The following is a 23,765-nucleotide window of genomic DNA, read 5'->3' on the forward strand; positions in this document are numbered from 1 at the left end:
ATAAGGCCGCAAAAATATGTGACGCGCTCTTATTTGTAGGGTTAGAAGAGCGAGTCACATATTTTTGCGGCCTTCATGTAGGAAGATACTATTGCCGGTGACTGTACGAAGTGTGGAAGGAATTGAATTTCGTAACCGTATATTACTTGAATGCGGATTATTATATTTGAGTAAATAGTTGAATAAACATGTAATGGTTGTTGTACTTATAGTATGTCCAAGATCACCGCCTTCTGCATCTGGCCCTTGATCCAACCACCTAGCGAGAGTCTCTCGAGATGTTGGTCGAAACTCTTCGCTATGAGACCGTTCGCTGAAACGACGAACGATCTGACTTTTTCCACGATCACATCTGATGGTAAGATAAGGAAGATGATAAGGATGATAAGGGAGGGACGTACCGTCACTGAAAATACCCATACAGATACGGGTATGTCTTTTCTGCTGCAGTGGTTTGGCTGTCAATGTACTGTCAGACAGTTAAGCGACGCTTTGGTATTTATCTGATGCTTGAAAACACCACAAAAATCTCTCACCTAGAAGATTTTGGTTTACATAATATCCTTCATGTTGTACTTAATTCCTAATCTTATTATATTAGCATATTTTATATTACCTACTTATATGTCGATATTCATATTGAATGATATGCAAATATTTGGACAGTTTGCCACCATTCTGAATTTAACAGTACGAACAAAAAGCAAATTCGTCAAGCGTAATAATTTAGACAAGTTTATTGTACTATGGTTATATGACTTGAATAATAATGATATTGTATATATCAAGGTCGCGAATAATCAGAAAACTGAGATGTGTAATTTTGTATCGGAACTTCTCCACATACTTACTTAACACTGAACTGCCCTAATATATTATCGATCCATCACTCGAGGTGAGTGAGAATGTAAATGTTTGTACTTTTTTTATCAAATATCATAAACTAGGAAATTAAAAAAAAAAGAAAACTAAAAATCTGTCTAAAGTCTGAGGCAGTTAAGTGCCCCTTTTCCTCGCTGAATTGCAATACTTATACGTTGAGCGAGGAAGCTGCCAGCTCTTTTGCCCCTAAATGTATGTACTATCTTTTAAAATTAATAATTTTCTCCATAACAATGCCCATGTATTGCATTAAGTATATGTGGAAAATACGTAATGTAATTAACAAATTGAATTGGCAAAGTCCTACACAAATTTAATCATTAATTTACGTGAAATCAATGTACCCCACAGAAACATTAATTTTCAATGTAGCATTATTGTTTGCAAAATCGCAACCAATTGTAGAGCCAAGCAGAATTGAACTATATCTAAACTCTATTTGAAAATAAATAAATAGAAAAAATACAAATAGCCATGTCATCGAGGCCTTGGTACTTCTTTCAGCCGCACGTTACACGACTGCCAAATTGAGAACGACCGCTCCCAATTATTTTTAAACAATATAGCATACAGACGAAACGGTGCACGATTCATTTTCCGAAAAAAAAAAAAATACGATGATTTTCGGTGCGTCCGTTCCCCGTCTTACGACTTGCGTCGCTTAGTTCTGAGTGGGTCACGCCCAAGTCCGTTGACTTATAAATTAAAAGCTTCCACGTGACATCAATAAACAAGATCAGCCAGCCAGTATCAGCCACAGAGCTACAAACACATTCGATTAATGCTTCATCACGGTATCTGATAACATTATCGCTATGACGTCACTGCTCGTGCCCGGAATAAGCGGGGTAATTACTTGTAGTGTCAATGATAGAAGTTTTACAAGCTAACAGACTGGGAGCCAGACGTGAAAGTTTTGTGGGTATGATTTTTCGCAACAGTTATATAATATTTGGTTTAGAGCAAAATATAAATAATGGTGTTACAAAGTGAACCTACCATTATCAGTGGGCTATTTCACCACGGGGACATATACTTGACACTGACAATTTTGTGCCAATTTCTGGGTTGATAAGTAAGGGTGATTGTCACTATTCTGAAGTAGGCCACAGGCTGCGAGCGTAATGACATGGGTTTACGTTCATACTCGTATTTTCCTTAATATTTTGAGGTGTCCTAGTGCTGACCAGGGGCCTATTTCTCAAAATTGAAAGTTACAAGTTACAAGAGGAAGTCTCTTTCCAACTTGTCATATTAGACATTGACCACCACTTGTAAATTGTAACCTGGTTTCGAGAAATGGGCCCCAGATGTCTATTATATTAATAGCTACATATAGTTAGTTGCGCGTTTCTTTCATTTTGAATATCATTTACGCCAAATTTTAATGGTATAATTATGTTTGGTTGTGGTGCAGGTCGGGGTTCAGGCAGACCAAAAAGGAGATGGTGCGACGACCTGGATTTTTTTTATCCCAACTGGTGGGGAAATGCGAGTGATAGGGTCGAGTGGAGGAAGAGAGGGGGGGCCTTTGCCCAGCAGTGGCAACACTAACGCAGGCAAAAAAAAATATGTTTGGAAAACACTACAACTAGTGTTGTTTTTTGCATCTACATGAATCATTGACCACATTCAATGTTAGACAGGTTTTTTACACGTCTCCATTTATTTTGAGCACTACAAAGGCGGTTTAGCAGAACTTGCGTTGTCGCGCGCGAGTCCATACATCTAGCGCGCCTTCAAGTATGGACTCGCGGGCGAGACTGCCAGTTGTGCTAGAGCGCCAGGATAAACTCTTGATGTGCATCGAGAGTTCTTAGAAGTTCTTAAATATCTTGCTTACAAATTGAGACAAATAAATACTTAAATATAAACACAAAAATATGATTTTAATAAAGTTGAGTTTTAGAATATTATCCATTGTAGTACATCATGTTTAAAATACGGTAACAATAATCTGTTGAATCTGTCAATCAAACTTAGACCATTGTTCTGTGCAAAATGACAGCTTGACATTTACTTGCATAATGTTAATTATTTACGGTGCATCTTTTTAGTTGACACCAACGCATCACTGTCAAAATGATTTACATATTCATAATTGCAATTGATGCATAAATATGAGTTTTTAATGCACTTAATGTAAGTTGAAACGGAAGATTGATTGATATATATCTGACTGAGGCGCGCAACGGACGCCTCCTGGGGGCGCGTCTTACGTCCTTCCTATACAAAATGTACTGAGGAGACGTTTTTTGAATTACATCCAGGCGGCGTGGCGGAGACGTCCGTTCCGTGCTGCGAGACACGCGACGCCTAAGTGGGGACGCTGCCTTAGAGAACTTAACTATAGTTGATCCGCACGCTTGTTTGCAACGGTTGTCTTGTCGTAAAAATGGGAACAGAGAAAAAGTTAACTCTCTACTTAAATAGTAAATATTCTTAAGTCAATAAAAACGTACCTATTTGTACTATTTTACTACAGGTAATTTGTCAAATGATAGATAAACATACATGTCTGTCATAATTTTAATAGTAATCCATAAATTGTACGTATTTATTTATTATTCAATGTCATTTTCTGCCTACATACTTCTATGAAATAGGAAGCTTATTCAAACTTACATTGTGATATGAAAATGATATCTCTCACCGGCCATCTGTGCATTTCGTTGGTACTAATCTACAGTTTACTGTATTTGCACTTGCACAATACGTATAATTTTTAATTTTGTTATCTTTAAATAAGCATGATTAGAAAACCAAAATACTGCATTTATTATACATAAGAGCAAGACGCACGGTTCCCTAAAACCTTTGAGATAGGTAATAAATAGTAAGCATAATTTGATAATTATCTAATAGTAAAACCACATTGGCTTGTATGTAAGTTTAATTAAAATTACCTGCAGATGATTCACATAATATTCCTATACTCTTTTCCTTAAGCAACATACTCCTTGGTTATGAAGGCTTGAATCCTTAGTAATTAATGATTGGGGAAGATCAAAGGCTTACTAACGTATTCTGACCAATTGCCGAATATCACAGAACTATATTTATATTAAATAAGTTTTTATTTTATTTTATTTTTTTATTTAAATTCAAAGCGGACCCCAGGCGGGAATGAGCCGTGGCAAATGCCGGAATAACGCAAGGAGGATGACGATGATTTATTTATTTAAAGGTAACATATAGGTATTTTACATTTTTTAAGTTCCTCGCCAAACTGCTTATGCATAATATATTTGAATGTGGCCAAGCGTGTCACATTTTGTACTGACAATACTGACATTGATACTTAGGGCCCCCCCACATCTAGCGTCTCGCGAGTGTAGCGTCGGGTCAACTGTATGGAAAAAGTCGTCGGCGCGACGTCGACGCGGCGTCAGGTTTTGCCGTACATTTGGCCCGACGCTACGCTCGCGAGACGCTATAATTATGTGGGGCGGCCCTTACTCGTACTTGTGATAGGAAATATTTCTCTGGCCCTTGTTGTTGCAATTAAATATTACGTAACGAACCATTATTAATGTTTTTGTTGACTTATGTCGTACAATTTGATGCGCGAAGACTGAATAGGGACGGAGAGACGTTTTGACTGAGATGTATTTGCTTGATCAATGGTGTATATTCTGTGCTATAACCACTTACATGCTTCCAGTAGCCAGAGCTACGAGCTTACACACCTCTGAATTGGAGTCGTGCTGTGGCTAATCAACCAATTTTTCTACTCCAGCACTTAAATCTGTCAATTAGATTATTGTCAGCGGTATCCAAATTGAGTTCATTTGAGTAACGATAAAAAAGTCTATTTGTCTATAGGTTCATATGATTACTGCTAGCAGTAATCATATGAATATAGGAGTTCTGTTATTTTTTTTTTAAAGTACAACTTCCATTTATCAGGTATGTTTTCATTTGCAATAATAAGTACCTTTTAATAAATAATATAATATTTAGGTTCATAATTTAAATCAAGATGAAAAAGTAAATTGAAATGCGTTTTACATATTACATATTGTAAAACAAAGGTAAAAATCATAAGTTTATCAAATTATTTTACATTCGACATTTAAATATTCTTGAACGCAACCACATTTTTCGTAATTAAAAACCGGCTTATTTTCTATTTCTCTTGTCTATGGCATGTTTGACATTTGTAAACTTTAGACGAAAGTATTTTTGAACTATTTAAAGTGTTTTGTAGTTTATTTTAATTCGACGTTATTGTGCAAAAACTTAAGTAATTATGAGTGATTCTGGTGAACAATGTACTTCCAAAGAAATCAAGGCTATGACGCTCAAAGTGACTGACAATTTGTTACCTGAAAAGTCGGATAAAGCGTACCAAAAATGTTATGATTGTTTTGACATAGAAATTGCAAAAAAATGCTAAAACTTTCTCTGAAACCGCGTTGTTGGCATATTTTGAAGATTTGTGCAACAAGTTCTCGCCATCAACATTGTGGACTGAATACTCAATGCTGAGATCCACACAAATATTCCCATTCATTATATAAGTTAGTAACCCATTTTATTATTCTCGAATAGGTATTTTTTTGGCTGTCGTAGAAAAAGTATAGTATACAATCGTAACATTATGAAGGCTATAAAAGTCTCGTACCTTAGTTAGGCCACTCGGCAAAGCCTCGTGACCTAACCGCGGTACTCAACTTTTATAGCCTTCATATCGTTACCGTTATATAATATACTATTCTGCGTGGGTGTCGTAGAAGTCGACTGTGGGATATGGGTTAAATTGTGGCGTAGGCGAGAGGCTGGCAGCCTGTCGCTGCAATGTCACAATTTGGATTTCTTTCAACCCCTTTTTGCCAAGAGTGGCACTGAAACTTAGTAGTTCATGTGCTCTGCCTAACACTTTATGGGATACAGGCGTGATTATATGTATGTATGTATGTAAAAAATCACGTGAGTAGATAAAGAGGGGTAATAAATACGTCTTCTAATTACTTAAGTATAACAAGAATGCGCTTAAAATAATAAAATAATTCAGACTAAACATACACAGGTAATATTTTTTATACCATGGTGACTTTGGTATCGCCTTGGATCTATAAATAATTGATATTGGTTTTACCTCAGATCAGACTCTCAGATATTTGGTAATAACTTGTCTTGTTGACCTAATATTTCGCATCTTATAAAGCCTCTGCTTTGTCACAAATGGCCTTTGATGTTACAGTTGGTATTTCTCATTAGCAAGCATATTATTATGGATAATTCTACTTAAGGAAGATAACATGAAATAAAGAAAGACCGAATATTTTAAGAATGTGTGTCGTAATTGCAAAATATAATATTACAAGTTAATAAATTAATTAGGTACTCCATCTTGCGCTCCAAAACCAAAGTAGCCGACGTAGCCCTGATAGCCGCTAAGCTGAAATGGGACTGGGCCGGACACATCTGCCGCATGCCAAACGACCTGTGGGCCAAGAAAAGTACCGAATGGACACCAAACGTAGTGCGGCGTGGCGGCAGACCGCGAAGGAGATGGCGGCACGATCTTGACGTCTTTCTAAAAGATTGACCAAACATTGCCTTAAACCGAGACGCGTGGAAGAAAGAGAGGGAGGCCTTTGCCCAGCAGTGGTACACAACAGGCTAACAAATAAATAATAATAAATTAAAACTCATGAATAATATCATTTCACGGCTTATACTTGCTTAAACTGTGTCGAATAGGCACAAAGATGCATAATTAATAAAGAAATAATATATATACGTTAAAAACATCGTATAGGTAACAAGGGAACATAAAAATAGGTATTTCATGATTTTACACGTTTACAATAATATCGTTTAATAATTATTGATTATCGATAAAATACCGATTTTATAAGATATTATAAGTCCTTAGGTTTGTTGTTAATGAATGTTTGGGCAGGTTTATGTTGTATTGTTGAATATCTTTTTAAACTTATTATAAAATAAAACATAAATAGGATTCACACATGAAAATATGTCCACAAAGGTCAACCGTTAAAAAAACATAACTATGAACTAATAAATTAAACTATACCTAAGAGCATTTTCAGAATTTGGGTCCCACCAATTAGCAAAAGTTGTTAACAAAAATTAACTCGCTGTCAGTTTCGTGACGACAATTAAGCATAAAATCTGTCTAAAAATATACTTTTTTACATTCTGAATATAGATTATCGCTTAAAGTTTATGTAATTAACACAAAAACCTTACTTTTATTGAAATTTCATGCTTAACTCTCGTCACAAAACTGACAGTAAATTAATTTTTGTTAACAACTTTCGCTAATTGGGGGGTACCAAAATCTGAAAATGCCCCTAAACTAAATCTACCTATAAAATAAAACACTATAAATAGAACCCTATTAGAATATTTATATACATGTTGAACCTAATAGCTAGCATAAAACTGGTCCTCGAGAAATTTATGTTAAGTGAAAATAAAAACAATTTAGTGTCATAGTTTATATAAATCCTGAGTAATACTGAGGGATCTATCTACCTGTGAATAATATTGGGCAAACTACATTACTATCAAAATTAATTTAAAAACAAGTATTATTACTTGTTTGTTATTTCCATGAAGTTAGCTTGGACTTCAGAAATATAAATGAGTGTGGAACTGTGTCAATACCGTTGTGAGATGAAGTTAAGACCCAGCAGCATAAGTTTTGAACGAAAAGTTTAAACATTTGGAAGCGAGGGAATATAAAATAGAAAAAAAACTATTTTGATAAAAAAATAAACATTTGTTTATTTTTCATCGTGGTGTTGTAATGTAAATAATACCTTACAATAAATAGTATGTTTAAGTAAGTCAAAAAATCCTTGGCAGTGAAAAATTGCTAAACTTTGACATGAAATAAAATTTGTGTTCAACATACAAATATGATTCTTACTTCTGAATGAATGTTCCAAATTTTAATGCAATTCAGCAGGCCTAGCACATGATGGCCGCGGGAGTATGTCGCCGCGAGATAGACTACCTGTCCTTATGTCATTAATACAATTAGACAAAGACGTGTCATCTATCTTGCGGCGACATACTCCCGCGGCCATCATGTGCTAGGCCTACAGGTATCGATGGCCGATATTGTAAAATAAAAAAATAACTTGAACTAGCAGATACAGATTTATTTAACGCTCCTAGCGAACTTATGATATTGATTTCGATAAAAATAAGAAATTTACATCATCACAATATACACCCTGTTTTTATTGAATTCCGTTAACTTTAAGGGAAGGTTCTTTGGATCAAATACAATTAATTTTTCTAAGAGACTAGCGTCTTAACTCTTACGGTTATCGAGTTATTAAAAAATAAAGATAAACTGAACACGTGTGTGACAGCCTTTACCAATTTCTAATGTTATTTGTTTTGACATGTGCCGTCAATCACTTGACATTAACTTGAATGTTATTCTTAAGGGTTTCTCACACTAATAAATTCATTTATTATGTATGAAAATGATGAAAAAAATTTTTTGCGAATTTAACTAAAACTGATATATAGGGTGGTTCCAGATAATGAACCTAACCTACGTGTCGAATTTAACGGAAAACAAAAAAAAAAACACGGTGTTAAGTGGTTTATTTTCAAGTTGCAGTACTCTATAACAATCTTCAGTATCTTTTTAAAGATGAAAGATCATTTTGCTTATCTCCGCCGACACCTTTACAGAAATAAAAAGTTATAGAACTATATTGCAGTTAATATTTGCTCCGAAAGCCCTCAAATGCAAAACCTGTCAAGTCTCAAAGATAACCCGACCCCTATCGGCAAGTTTAGCCAAACTTGGTTTACCTTACCTGGTGAAACTCCGGAGGCCGATTGTGCTATAAAAATGAGGAGTCACACTCAAATAATATGACAGATGGCGCTACCTCATTAGTCCATTGCACAGATAAAGAATTTCATACGTGAGAGCGAGAAGAAGATATTCTTTTTTCTCTCTCACATATGAATGACAGCGATATACTTAGACACACTTGCACAAGCGCCGCCTGGCGGGATAAAATATCAGTGTGCCTCCTCATTGAATTAAGTTCTAATCTAATTTTGATATGACTTTGAATGTTACAAGCAAATCTCGTATACATTTTTAGTTATCCAAAATTCACTTTTAGTACAATATTTACTTTGTTTTAACTATAAGTAATTTTGTTTATAAAACATCCTTATTTACCTACTGTTTTGCCTCTGCTGTGTCTTTTGTTGAGATGCAAGATATGGCAATACTGCCAATAAAGAGTATTTTATCTATCTATAGAGTACTGCTTGGGATTAAGCCCAGAGGCTAACTAGTACAGAATTCCTGCCGGCATTAAGTTCACCTTTTGTGAAATACTGCAGTGCAGTGCAACAAGCAACACAATGATTCGTGGCTTTATTCAGCTATACATTTCAGCCTCCGCCACACGTAAAGCGTTTTGATAGCGTATTAGCGTTAGCGGAACGGAATGCGCGCTGGATGCGAGCGCATTCCGGTCGCAATCCGCGCTCGTTAGTTCCCGCCGGCGTCCGCTGAACGCAACGCCAGCGTTCGTCCGGCGCATCTCTGCCTCTTCTTCTTCTTCTTTACATCATATTACCCTCTGCTGGGGTGTAGGGCTCGAATCATATTTCTCAATTTACTCCGGTCTTGGGCAGTTTGGGTAACCTCCTCCCACCCCATGCCTCAAACGCTCTGCCTACGCTCTCAAAACGCGCATGTGTGGCCGAGCTTTTAGCATGTCTAATAAATTTAAAATATTTCTACTATGTATAAAATCTGAAGGTGAAGTTAGGGGCGAGTGTGATATTTTTACATTTAAATTGTGTTTACACAGCTGCCTACCTACTTGAGCATTCAATGGACATCTATTTCTCGTTAAAATAATATTATTTTAATATTTACTTAGCCGACCGTTGAAATTAGGATTCCCTATGGCAGATAGTTTTGAACTCTTATATTTTATAAACTTAATAATTCGTTTTGTTTGATCAATCGCCATTTAACGCATAAACTAGAGAAGGTTCGTTTTTAACCCCCGACGGGGTGTTATAAGTTTGACGTGTCTGTCTGTCTGTCTGTCTGTCTGTCCGTCTGTCCGTCCGTCCGTCCGTCTGTCTGTCTGTTTGTCTGTCTGTCTGTCTGTGTGTGTGTCTGTCTGTGGCATCGTAGCTCCCGAACGGATGAACCGATTTAGATTTAGTTTTTTTTGTCTGAAAGCTGAGTTAGTCGGGAGTGTTCTTAGCCATGTTTCATGAAAATCGGTCTTCTATGTCGCGGTCGGGGGTATTTTCAAAATTAATTAATTTTGTGGTTAGGTTAGGTTAGTTTTTATTACGTAATTTTTAATACTACGTCAGAGTTAATTAAGGCACACGGTCCGTCTAAATGTAACATTATTATATGGATGACTGCAACTCCAAAAGTGTTACATGCGCTTAAACCTCGGAATCCGCTCCATCATTAAAATAAGATGCGAATATCAAAACAAGATGCAACTTGTATCAAGATCGTAACAGAATAGGCCTCTCTTACCTCCGCCGATGAAATTCTCGATTCAACAATAAGAAACTTGCCGTAGCACGAGTTTGCCCGGATAATTATCTTAAGACCTGTAAACAATGGTACAGACAACGCTTTGTGAAGAGGTTAGACTTGAAGGGAATTCTTAATTTAAAGTTTGATTGGATAATATGTCATTCACTGGTGTGTACATTCGTCTTTATAATATATGGAGATATATAGACAATCTGTATGAGAATATAATCAAAATAAGCACTACACGGTCAGTGTAAAATACCTATATGTAGTGAAAAGTTGTAATGAATACGTACGTATTTTACGCAACATTAAAAAAATATGATGGTGAGAGTTTTGAATGATTCACGGTTATTTTCATTAGACTTATATTGACCGGGATATAGACCGTGAATACCTTTTTGATTTTTGTCGAGCTCCCGATATTTCAACGCAGTTGCATGCATCATGATCACGGAAAACTGACGAAGGCGGGTGGATGTTAAAGTTGCATGATCATGATGCATGCAACTGCGTCGAAATATCGGGAGCTCGACAAAAATCAAAAAGGTAATCACGGTCTATATCCCGGTCAATATAAGTCTAAATATGATGGTGGTCTCAATAAGCAGACACAATAATAATTTCAGTACTGTCGGTAAGATTTTTATGTTACTAAAGACATTACTTTTTAAACGGCATTAATAAAATATCATTTGGTAAGACTCGGCAAAAAAACCTCAAGTGTTTTCTTATATCAATATCAATTTCAAGTTGTTACACTTCTGCTCTGATGTTTTCTGTGACCAAACTTGTCCGATTTTGTATCTACCCTCTTAATTAAGTTTAGAAAGCATGCAATTAACGTGCTTATACACAAACTACAACGTTTTAAGCTGAACGTAACTTCAACTTTTAATTAACGTCAGCAAAACACGTCATACTGTTTCCCTTCATAATTTAATACTAGTAAAGTCTTGCCATGCTAACTCTGCAGCGATTTTATTAGCATATACCTATGTCATGAGCTTTTGTCAATGTTTAATACGTTACAAGTAGCGGCACGTAAGTTTAGCGCTGACCGTTATAAATAGCGCAGAAGTCAAAAACAGGTCTCTCAGGGCATCACATGGGGCGAAGGGTATGCGTCTCCATCAAAGACCTTTACAGGGGATAGCGCAATCACAGTTTTTGCCATACTTAATTGAACCTTATCACTGAGACAAAAAGGTGATCGTATCAGACTAGCGAAAACGATCCACATGAGAGGGCGTTGTTTGGGCTGGTGTCCCTCTCGCACGTGTGGCCAGTGTTAATGAGGTTACCATAGTAGTAGTATTTTTATCTGTATATTACCTGACTTTATAACTTCTTATATTATTTTAGTGTTATATTCAAACTAGGGTTTCGATATATTTTAAATAATTATAATTATTTTGATGCCAATAAATCAAAGATATGTATAATTAAAAAATACCTTCATTTGGGTATTAGTAGATTTGGTAGTAACTTTGAAAATTGACTGGTATCCCCAATTTATGACAGTGATGACGTCACTGAATATTGTTGACATTGTCAGTAAGTGCGAGAGGGACACCAGCCCAAACAATGCCCTCTCATGTGGACACACTTTTTGACCTAATTATTCATTCTGGTTTAACTATAATTCTGTGGTCCCCATGCGCAGCTATTCCCTCCACATTTTAATCAGCGCTAAAGTTACGTGCCGCTACTTGTACTCGATAGTCATGAAAAAGTTTCTAACTTTTTATTCTTTCTTCTATTACCTACCTTGTACTAGAATCAAATCTAATATTCTAGATCTTTTGGTAATCACAATGAGTGTCATTTTCGCTCTCGATAACGTAATAAAAACCCATGGTAGCCCCACAGTTGAGCAGAGCGTTTAAGTTTTTATCTTAAACTTCAAATGTCTATGAAATTATAGTTTTGTATTTCGGCTTATCATTTGCTCGTCATATCATTCGACGACCGGTCTGGCTCAGTCGGTAGTGACCCTGCCTGCTAAGCCGCGGTCCTGGGTTCGAATCCCGGTAAGGGCATTTATTTGTGTGATGAGCACTGATATTTGTTCCTGAGTCATGGATGTTTTCTATGTATATAAGTATGTATTTATCTATTTAAGTATGTATATCGTCGCTTAGCACCCATAGTACAAGCTTTGCTTAGTTTGGGGCTAAGTTGATCTGTGTAAGGTGTCCCCAATATTTATTATTTATTTTTTTTTAAAGCCTGCACCCACTACTCTTTCTGTTTAGCCTGTTGGTTGACTGGTAGAGAATGTCATTAGGCATTAAGTCCGCCATTTGTACTTTATTTGTTATATTGTGCAATAAAGTTTAAATAAATAAATAAATAAATTTATTATATATTTTCATAAATATTTTTAATTCAGGGTTTCAAACTAAAAATCTTTTTGAAAGTATGAGGTTTATTCCGTCAGTTACTGACGGAATAAACCTCATACTTTCGTACTATACTATATTACATTAGAACTGGTACAATGACAGATTGAGTCAATTATTTTTTAAGTAAGTGACTATTCCTGTTTATATGTATATTATGATGAGGTTCTAAGTTATTATAGAGGTAGTTTGAGCTAGGAAAATTAAACTTCGCTAGAGACTTCTCATATGAGGTTTAAAACGAAAAACACACGGATTGAAAACACGTAATTCTTCGTGACGTTTGAAATCAGAAACACGATTTTGACGGCCTAAAATCTGTTTGAAAATTGCGTTTTGGGAGCGGTAACTACTGGTGGAGAAGCTTGAGTAGGCAACGTGATGTGGGAAAAAGTTTGAAAATAAAAATAGATTTTCAAACTTGTCATACGTTCCAGAAATTGTCGGATGGTGGTATAATTTTCAATTCACTCCTGTCTTCTATGTAACACGACATATCGGAACTACTTTGAAAAAAACTTGTATCTTCTTCTGTAAATGAAGAGAAAAATGTATTAAGTATGTATGGAATGCATATAGACTTACTACGTTTTGTCTTTGAGGAGCAGTGTGAGATACGAGTTTTTTTCAAAGTAGTGACGATATGGTTTTAAATATTCAAATAAACGTTTCGACGTCGATATAGAGATCGGTCAGTGTCAAACGACGTTTATCGTTGAAGATATGTCACTTTTAACACTTAATAGATACAGATAGGTAATTGTACCGCTGTGCCACCTTACAATCATTATTGTTGTAGTACAGTCAAGAGTAATCAACAGCAGTGAGCTGTTTCACCACAGTTACATTGAAACTTGATTCTGACAATTATTTGCCTATTTCTGGGTTGATTAAGGAACATTGTTACTCAGCGTCAATATTTCCTTGTTGAATATTTATTTAATGACGGTAGTTTTGAAATACCATTTGAAATTCAAATTGTTCTTTCATGTTTTCTATTGCTTATGATTATCATTGACATAAATATTATTGTACCTCTTATATGTTTGCATGCCTAATTATAATTATCATTATTGACGATCATAATGTAAATTCATATAGGTTAACGTAGATTAATTTATACTGTAATTTATCATTATGTAATAAATAAACTAAACTAAACTATGCAATGAACGTCGAAGTGTCACTATTGGGCGACAATCGTCACTGTTGTGAAACAAGCCACAGGGCTTGACGAATCTAGCATCCGTGTGTTTAAGTAGGACCTCATCCAGTGCACACAAATTTTAATTACAATGGGATGAGAGGGAATGAAAATTTATTTGCGCACGGTATACTAGTCTTTACGACACGACAGGTGTATAACAACGGCACATTTTATAAATACCGTTGACTATTTAGCATACACGTTTATGTTATTCCAGTTGATTTTAAAACTCGGGTATTAAAGACCAGTCAAGCCGAAATATATGTGCAAGTAGGTACATGGAATCAAACATATATATAATATATATATAAATATATTACGAGTGGTCGTGGCTGTCTTATTCAATAAGACTTCCGGAATGGATTAGCCACAATATTAGCCTAAATGTCTGATTATCCAATAAAAACATATGCATGTAGTGATAGCTCTCTATATTTGATTCCTTTGTGCATTCATACACCTATGTTGTATGTTTTCTGTGAAAATGCCATCATTCGCAACACTACATGAATGGTTGAACTTGAATTGTATCCTCATACCTTCATTATAAAAGCAAATGGTCACAAATTTCACAATGGTGATTGGTTATCGGTCACTCAAGGCATGCTAACCAACCTTTGTACTGGACACGGCCACATTCTCCTGCTAGCGTTGCGGTTGCGGCTGCCGCTCTCGCATTGGGCTCACTAGCCATTTGCGGAAGTGCCACAATCTAATGGACGCTGCTTAACCCATCATTATTATTGATGTTAGAGACCATTGATGGTGATGATGATGATCGGTTATGGGAGCCATCAAAATGGCTGCAGATGTATCTTTGCCAGGAAGGAATCAAAGTCGGGAGGATCACACATATTCACCGTATTCAAATCTTCTAATGAATTACACATAGAATTGATTCATGAATGCAAATGTCATGCACTGATCCCAGCCTAAAGGCCTTATTCATAAACGTTCAATAAAGTTATCAAACTGATAAAGTTCGTTTGTCCCTTTCCGACGTCTCGGTGTGATAGAAAGGGACAAACGAACTTTATCGGCTTGATAACTTTAGTGAACGTTTATGAATAAGGGGTAACAGTTCAAAGGCAAATGGCGTCTTTGCTGATTCAACGCGGTTTACGAATGTATGCAGGATTTGGTAACTACTATTGAATAATTTACACTGAGCACATTAAAGTTTCCCTCCCTTGATGCTCGTATACAATCGGAGTTAACTTCGGACTAATTTTCCTGCTTGCAAGTTCTGATTCTGACATAACTGTTATACATAATGTAAAAGCTTCCAATTTTAGGTTGTCGAGTTTCATCATAATTTATTTAAGTAAGTTTTTTAAAGATTTTAAAATTATTTTTGTAAGTGTAAGTACAATTGCTAATCACAAAATCATCAGTGAACAATTTGATCATGCAATGATGGTCAGCGAGAAAAATAATCTTTGCCTTTGGATAGTCTGTGGCCAAGAGTAAGCACATTTATAATAAAAATAAAGACAAAAGTTTTAGTTCAGTTAAGATTTCATCGGAATCATAATAACGATGACTGTTTTTTTGGTTACCTCTCAATCCGCTACCAAACTACTAATTATAATATTAAATCGAAACCACTCGTAATCTCTCGGCCCTATTAAGGTCAGTTTTGTCAGACAAGCCCACGCTATCAGCGCCGTCATCAACAGTGTTGTGATTTAATCTGACATGCGCATAATCCGTGTGACTAGCACTTACACTTACCAATGACATATGAGTATCCATCCAGCGTCAGGACGCATTTCCTCGCCGCGCCCGAGGCAGACCGATGCCTGACAGTCCTTGGTGCTGCCCCTAGGGCTCTGCCTCCTCCAGGATCACTATGGCACTTATGCACCAACTCCTTATCACTCACACTGCCCCCGCCGTCAACAGACCCTTGCCTGCTGCCTTCCAGCAGTGCTTTGCCTCGACGCATCATTACATCACACGCTATCTCCAGATCTCCACTCAAAATCTCAGGCGTACGCACTTAGAAACATCTCACCAGCACTTCACTACACTCGTCACCAAACTCTGGTCCACACAACCGTATTAAATCATCAATCATTCAACGATTTGGATATGTTTAGAGTTTCGACACTGTATGTTTTGATATGTAACAGCTAGCCGTCGTAAATATCGCGGGTAATTTCGACATTTTCATTGCCTCGCTGCCGGGGGTCATAAATCAAGAAATTATTAGCTATAAGTGATAGTGTAGGTACTTTTTAATAATGGCGGCTAAAGATAAATATGGAGCGTTATTGATTGATAATTATGGTAATAAATTATGAGATTAAAATCGTGAATTTATTTTAATCAGCCATAAAACCGATTTGTTAACCGGTTTGTTCAACACAAACTTGTTTGTTTACGTATTACAATTGAAGAAAGATCTAATAACAAACTTGACGTTTGACGTTTGGTAATTACGAGATTGTCATTTCACATTTAAATTGCTTTTCGAGTTTAGTATTTTATTCCAGCCTTTTCACGCGTCATATCAAAAGGAGGGCCGTGTTGTTTGACACGACCGGGAAGGGACATGAAGTCTAAAACGGGGCAAGTTAATCGAGTGCCAATCGATGTCATTTCGAGCCCTTTCGGAGCTCGGACGAGTCATTTAATAAGTCGATTGAATTAGGGTTATAAATGGATGTTCAGGGCCTCTAGCCAATGATACAATGTTTCATGCTCCGTGGCGAACGATACTGCAATGATTCTGTCGCACCAATACTGTAGAGTAATAGAGAGCGATACTACGATAGAGTTATTAACGATCCCTATGATCTAAGAATTCTTGGCTAGAAACCTAGAACTTAATCGCATTAATCGTCTTAGAGTAATCTCTTTATGTGGGTTATTTTAATAATGTATTATAGATAAAATTTGTTTCGTATTAATCTGTAAGCAAATTACAAATTTTTATTAAAATATATAATTTTCATTGCTGAGATATTTTGTAGTATTTATGAAATCTGCGATAACTGAATAAGAATCTTAGGAGAACTTATTGTCGCCAAATGAGATTTTCTTTGAAACTCAGATCCCATTTTTTATAGTAGCAAACAACGTTTGAGATGAAAACTGTAGAAAGGTCAGAGAAGAATTAAATAAAAACATAAAACACATTCCTTGGAGACAAAGCTTAGAAAACTTAATGAAAGTAAGGTTGTTTTGAACCGGACTGTCATAGCGGACAAAAGAGAAATTTCATGAAAGGGATCAAAAGAAAATGGTAAAGCGGGATTTGAATAATAAATCGATGTTACGCGTGTTTTTTTTTCATACCTATTTCTAAATCTTAAACCCTTACAGGCGGAAGGGCCGATCGTTGTCCACTTTTGTTATATCGGGGAAATACATTAAATCAAATTACTCATTTGTGAAACGGTTAATGAACTTAAGATCCTTAAAAAAAGGAATCCTTTGTACACTTCTCAAGGTCTTGCCGAAGTTAGCGGCGTCTCAATAATTACACCACACGTTAATTTTCCGTCTAATTAAGATCGGTTAGCGCCGAATTCAAACGGAGAACAGAACATTCGGCAACAAGCATAATTTCCAACGAAAACAAACGTTCATTTGCCCGGGAACGTTCTTTTTTTTCAAACAGCTCGTAATTCACTTGACCATGGTACGGGCATTCAGCCATACACAGGTGGGAACACGGAAATCTATTTTCAAGTCGACGAGTGTTGTTTTTCCGCCATAGTTACGCGTACGCCGGGCGTCCATAAAACATTGCGTCATAGCTAGCCGGGGGTGGGGGGTGACCCCCCATTTGTAAACAGATTGTGACGTTGTCCACTGGAATTTGCCAAATCGGGACCAACAGGTGGTCCCTTCTGCACGAATGAGCTGCCGCTGCAGTTGTTTTAATTTCGCGCGTTCGATTTTTGAATTTGTTTTTATTTTTTCGGAACGCTCCATATTTAAATTTTTAGCCAGGAACGTACCGCTTGGAGCGGACGGAGACCGGTGGTTTCGAGGCGTTTCACGCCGCCGTACAGCGACGCGACCGTTAGACGTGGAAGGCTGCGCGCGACTGTCGCCTCGGACACATGGTTCCTGCCGCCACAGGTAGCTGATTGCTGATCGCTGATATTCGAAGGTCCGAATTCAAAACGGGGGTTGCCCAACGTCCGCTAGCTAATGCCCTATTGGGAAACTCGAGGCAGCTATATGTTTTGTATTATTGGCGGCGGCAGAATTAATTGAATTTGATTTTGGATCAGGCCTGTAATTATCCGTCGGCTTTAGCTGACTGTCGTAATTATACATGTCAATACCTAACCGTGACCAGGTGTAAAACTTATACAATACAATACAATATTCTTTATTGCACACCTCACATAGTTTACACTTGTAGTTTGAACTTATGAGATACTTATACTGTATTCTGCTGCATAAAATATATGTAGTAGGTACCTACTGCAGTTACTTACAGGAAAAGTTTTGTCAGTGTTTTTGTTTCTTGTATAGCAGTAAGTAAGAAAACGACCAATATACCGTATTATCTTTTGGCTCTGGCTAAATTTACTAAATTTTGCTAAGTAAAACACAATTGTATAAGTATTATTATTGTATACAGAGTGTAACAAAAATGGTGGTGATCCGTTTAAGGGCGTACTCAGTATCGTATTCTTATCAGGAAAAAGTAGAAGAAATTTTTTTTTTCGCTAAAAAAATTTTCACTTTTGTATGAGCCGGGCCGCGCGAATCGGTCGAATCTCCATACAAAGATAAAAAAATTTTTTGCGAAATTTTTTTTTGGGAAAATTTTTTATCCTACTTTTTCCTGATGAGAATACGATACTGAATACGCCCTTAAACGGATCACCACCATTTTTGTTACACCCTGTAGGTACTAGTATGTATATCGGCATAAAACCGTTTGAAGTTTTTTTTAAGATATGAAATAACAATATGCTGAAGACCGGGCAAAGTGGAGAAAACTGAGCAGGAAAGCGGACCCTGGCGCTAGGCCGGGAAAACGCTAGGTTGAAGAAGATATGAAACAAAAATATTAGCAATATACGAAAACTTACCTGTATCTGTATCGTATATGTATTACCAAAGAGGATCGAGCATTATAGAGAATGACTGTCAAAGTAAAATGTGTAATCACAGTGCATAGGCTGCCATCTCTCGACACCGGCTTAAAACTTTTGAACCTCAGTCTTGACAATTTGGCCCATATTCTTAGCTTGATATGTTTTAAAATGTCAAATATTAATATTAGCTCCATCTAGCCGAGCGTACCCCAAAGGTGTATCGCCATCTAGCTCACCGTACCTTTTTCTGTATGGTTTTGGGGTACGTTTTTTTCTTAGACTTTATCCGTCTTTATGAAGTTATATAGGTCTTTGGTATTACCTAAATAGGAATGTAATAGGTATAAGGTCTCGGCACATGATGGATTGGTATCTTTTTTATATGCGATATTATTTGAATAATAATGAACCTACATATAAAAAGTGTATCGATTGCAAGTTTCTACGTCTAATAGACACTTGGTACAGTTTGATCCCGTATTGTTAATGTAAAAATGATTGATCGATCTGCTTATCCATACTAATATTATAAATGTGAAAGTGTGTATCTGTTTGTTTCTCTGTCTTTCACGGCAAAACGGAGTGACGAATTGACGTGATTTTTTAAGTGGAGATAGTTGATGGATACTTTTGTCTCTTTCAAACCCCCCTCCCCACTTAACCACCCAATTAAGTTTGTATGGATCATTCCGAAATCTTGAATTTAACGCGACCGAAGCCGCGGGTAAAAGCTAGTAGTCTATGATTGAATGCTCATGATTGATTTATTATTGAGTGAATACTTGATTGAGCTAGTTATGTAAAAAAAAATGGAAAAGTGTGTGTGTGTCTGTTTGTTTATCTGTGTTTCACGAAAAACGGAGAAACGAATTGACGTGATTTTTAAGTGGAGATAGTTGAACGGATGGAGATTGACATAGGCGAATGTTTGTCTTTTTCTGATCCCCCACTTCCCTAATATGGGGGTTGGAAGCTTGTATGGAGCATTCCGTTTTCTAATTGAACACGAGCAATAGGTATCACAAACTTATCAGGGTGATAAGTTTCCTTCAATCTTTAATCAAAGTGAAAGTGGACACAATTTTGTCACAACTTTTGCAATGTCGAAAGCTGTCATAAAACAATGTAGAATACCGCCCATCTCGTGTACCATTGTTCAAAGTAGCAGAGAAAACATTATATCATATTTCTCTGAGGTGCAATCTTGCTCAAGATTTAGAATTTATGGTCGAGGCCTCTGAGCATACTTGATAGACTTTTTTCATAGACAAAACAATGGATATTTTTTTTAATTATGCTCATTACGTTTAATTATACATATATGCTGGAAATCATGTGTGTGAGAATATGAGAATATAGCTATTTGTTATACAAGAGTGCAAAGTTGTATTTTAACGCCAAGTGTGAAATTGAAAAACGAGCAAGTGAATGGATTCTATACTTGAAATTGGCGAGTTTTTCAACACACGAGAAGTAAAATACATTTGCACCCGTGTGTAACACAAAACTTTTCCCCTCACTATAGCGAGGAAAGTACAACGCAAAAAACGCGTATATCACTGCTTCCAGTAGTTCCACAGGTGGTAAATTTTCTTCATCACTAACTAGATTCACCCACTTTTATCAAATTTAAAGCAGAAAATATGACTTTATTCAAGGTCAAATTACTTTATCCACTACTTGATAAAATGCGTTTTTACCCGCTGGCAATAAAGGATAAAATAAAACACGTGTTTCCGAGCTAGTGAGGGGAAAAAGATAATTATTATCTATTAATTATCCGAGGCGTTACTTGCGCGTTGCAGACCCTAACACTCCGCCCTCTCTGGAGTCTGGAGCTCTGGAATCCTATTCACAGGAAGACCCACAAACACAATGAGTAGGCCCTAGTATTGTTTGGTTTTATAATAAAATATTTCCGTCGTACTAAAAATATGTACAAAAAATAATGTGCTAAATGTTTCTGCCATCCCCAAATATCATATACCTATGTATAAACTGAAATAAAAAAAATAATAGTAGTATGTCTACTAAAACCTATATATATATATATATATCCTATGAAATAATTTAATTTGGTCTTAGAATCATATATGTAAGTAAATAAATATTATAATGTTTGTCAATAGACCGCGTTCAAAATTTGAAGGTGTATTGTCAAGTTATTAGAGAATGTTAGATGAATTCGATGAAATATTTTTGTGCAGTCGAGTTCATAGATATGTGTATATTTTTCACTTTATTGCAGAGTTAAAGCGAAGAAATGTTCACATATTTATGAACTGGACTGTACTTCAATATACCCATGTTTATTTCATTGCGCGACCTAATTATACTATTGAAAATGAAGCCTATAATCTCACTAATTCCTGAAATGCAATCCAACTAGTATCGAATTTCATTATGCATATAAATTGTTCCTCTATTATTATCAAAGAGGATCGAGTATTATAGAGGGTTACTGTCAAAGTAAAATGTGTAATCACAGTGCATAGACTGCCATCTCTCGACACAAGCTTAAAACTTTTGGCCCATATTGTTAGCTTGATATGGTTCTCTAAATCATCTCCGAAAATTTTATTTCCGAATATCACATCGCAACCAATTTTGATATGGTTCTCTAAATCATCTCCGAAAATTTTATTTCCGAATATCACATCGCAACCAATTTTTCGCATAAAGTCATTTCACCGAATATTCACGTTCCAATCAAACCTTAAGAAATCGTTTCATTTCCCAACTAAACAGTTGGCAACTGAACCTTTTGCTTTTTTTTTAAAGGCACTTTTTATAATGCACATTTTCAAGTTGTTAGTGGTTTATTAAGTATAACATACATATTGTTAATTAGTGTTTACCAAACATGTTTTTTGGGTATGGTATCACTTTAACTTGTGAAACGTAAAGTTATCGAAAAAAAGAGGGTAATTACTAATATGTATTACAACGGGACTAAATGAATTGCATTATTTTCCATCCATGGAAATATTTTTATTGAGAATAAGAAGACGTTCCCGTTAATGTTTTTGTGTATTCACTAACAAAGACAAACGTTCTTACGATTTAATGTTTGATTTATTAATTGAATATGGAAATGAACATGGTATTATCTGATGCCAAAAGTATGTGTGTTAGACTTTGAGAATGCTGCCACACAAAGTACCTATTCGATCGAATTTTGATGGAATAATATTACAAGGATGCAACTTTCACTTGGGGCAAATCTTGTACAGGTATGTTTTTATTGCATATATAGATTTTTGTTAACAAAAACACAGGTAGACAAAAAAATCGGTTCTGTTTGTTTGTCACTGTCTACCTAACACGCTCCTCCTCGCTTCGCTCGTCGTCGCACCTAACTGGACTCTGTGAAATTTAATAGTTGCTATCAAGCAATTTTATTTATTAAATGGGACTGTATCGCGAGCGAAGCAAGATAGAAAAACCAGTCAGTTCTGGTTGTTTGTCACTGTCTACCTAACACGCTCCTCCTCGCTTCGCTCGTCGTCGCACCTAACTGGACTCTGTGAAATAATTCTTATCAAAATTATTCTTAGATGTAGGACCGATATCCCATATACTAAAGGCGCCATCTTTGACATTTGCCTTTATATCGAATCGGATAGTGTGAAAACGCATTAAAAGGCAAAATATTTTTTATGGGTGATAAAATGTGAGCATGTATAGTGCGACGTCCCACTTTATCGATTACTAAAAAGACACTTTGTCAGTTTGTATAGAGATACAAGCAAATTTCGTCTTTATGGTAACCGATAAGAGTGGGATGCCAAATGTTGCCTTGTGTATGGAAAGGTAACTGTTGTTTTGACAAAATGTTATTCGTGTAATCATTTTTTGCCCTAGTGATGTTTTTTATAGGTAATAGTTATGCCATAGTTTTAATGTCATAATCATAATCGGCCTTAATATAATTCGGCCAAATAAAACGTTGCTACATAAAAATTAGCTATAAATGGGTTGCCAAATAAATCATCTGCAATAAACTGGTTGGCAAATGAAATTCGGACTAAGTAAGTTCGGAGAAAAGGCAGAACACCGCTTGATATGTGTTAAAATATCAAATATTTATATTAGCGCCATCTAGCCGAGCGTTCCGCAAAGGTGTAACGCCATATAGGCCACCGTACCTCTTTCTCTATGACTTTGAGGTACGTTTTTTTCCTAGACTCTATCCGTCTATACGGAGTTACATAATTATGTCTTTGATGTCTTTCCCATCACGGAACAATGATATTCCGGACCTTTGGGAGGCGTGCGCGGGGCCGAAGCCAACGCGTAGAGGCCCTTTCGACACTTTAATGAAATGTAAGGGGTACACCGGTATGTCTTTGATTATTATTAAGCCTGTCACACACTACGCAGATATTTCTATCTGAGCCGGACGTAGTAAATCATGCAATTTCGGTGTAGTCTATTTTGCGAATACGCAAGTAAATAGTTGACGTGGTAGCTAAATCTGCGCCGTTATACTTTTTTGCGTATTTTTACATGCAATTCTTGGTCCATTGAGTTTCAGCGTGCAACAGTTAATCGTTGGGGTAACTGATGGCCGAAGGGCTGGCGACATTAGTATTGCTATATTGTAAGGAAATGTCGCTAAAATCCTACTTAAGTACAATATCTCATCGGCTTGTTTTAGATTT

The 23,765-nt window shown here is 36.3% G+C and overlaps 1 protein-coding gene across 1 annotated transcript in view; it reads right to left on the minus strand.

Annotated features, from left to right (window-relative positions):
- LOC125226968 (calcium/calmodulin-dependent 3',5'-cyclic nucleotide phosphodiesterase 1) overlaps nucleotides 1–18,085 on the minus strand; it is a 416,921-nt gene extending 398,836 nt beyond the window's left edge. The window contains exons 1-2 of the mRNA XM_048131154.1: nucleotides 18,004–18,085; nucleotides 15,767–16,215 (exon numbers count right to left, since the gene is read on the minus strand). Coding sequence (XP_047987111.1) covers nucleotides 15,767–15,983 — 217 coding nt within the window. The 5' untranslated portion in view covers nucleotides 15,984–16,215; nucleotides 18,004–18,085. The remainder of the gene's footprint in view (nucleotides 1–15,766; nucleotides 16,216–18,003) is intronic.
- Nucleotides 18,086–23,765: the final 5,680 nt, after the last annotated feature.

The sequence above is a fragment of the Leguminivora glycinivorella genome, chromosome 6 (assembly GCF_023078275.1).
Source record: "Leguminivora glycinivorella isolate SPB_JAAS2020 chromosome 6, LegGlyc_1.1, whole genome shotgun sequence".
NCBI classification, from domain to species: Eukaryota; Metazoa; Arthropoda; class Insecta; order Lepidoptera; family Tortricidae; genus Leguminivora; species Leguminivora glycinivorella.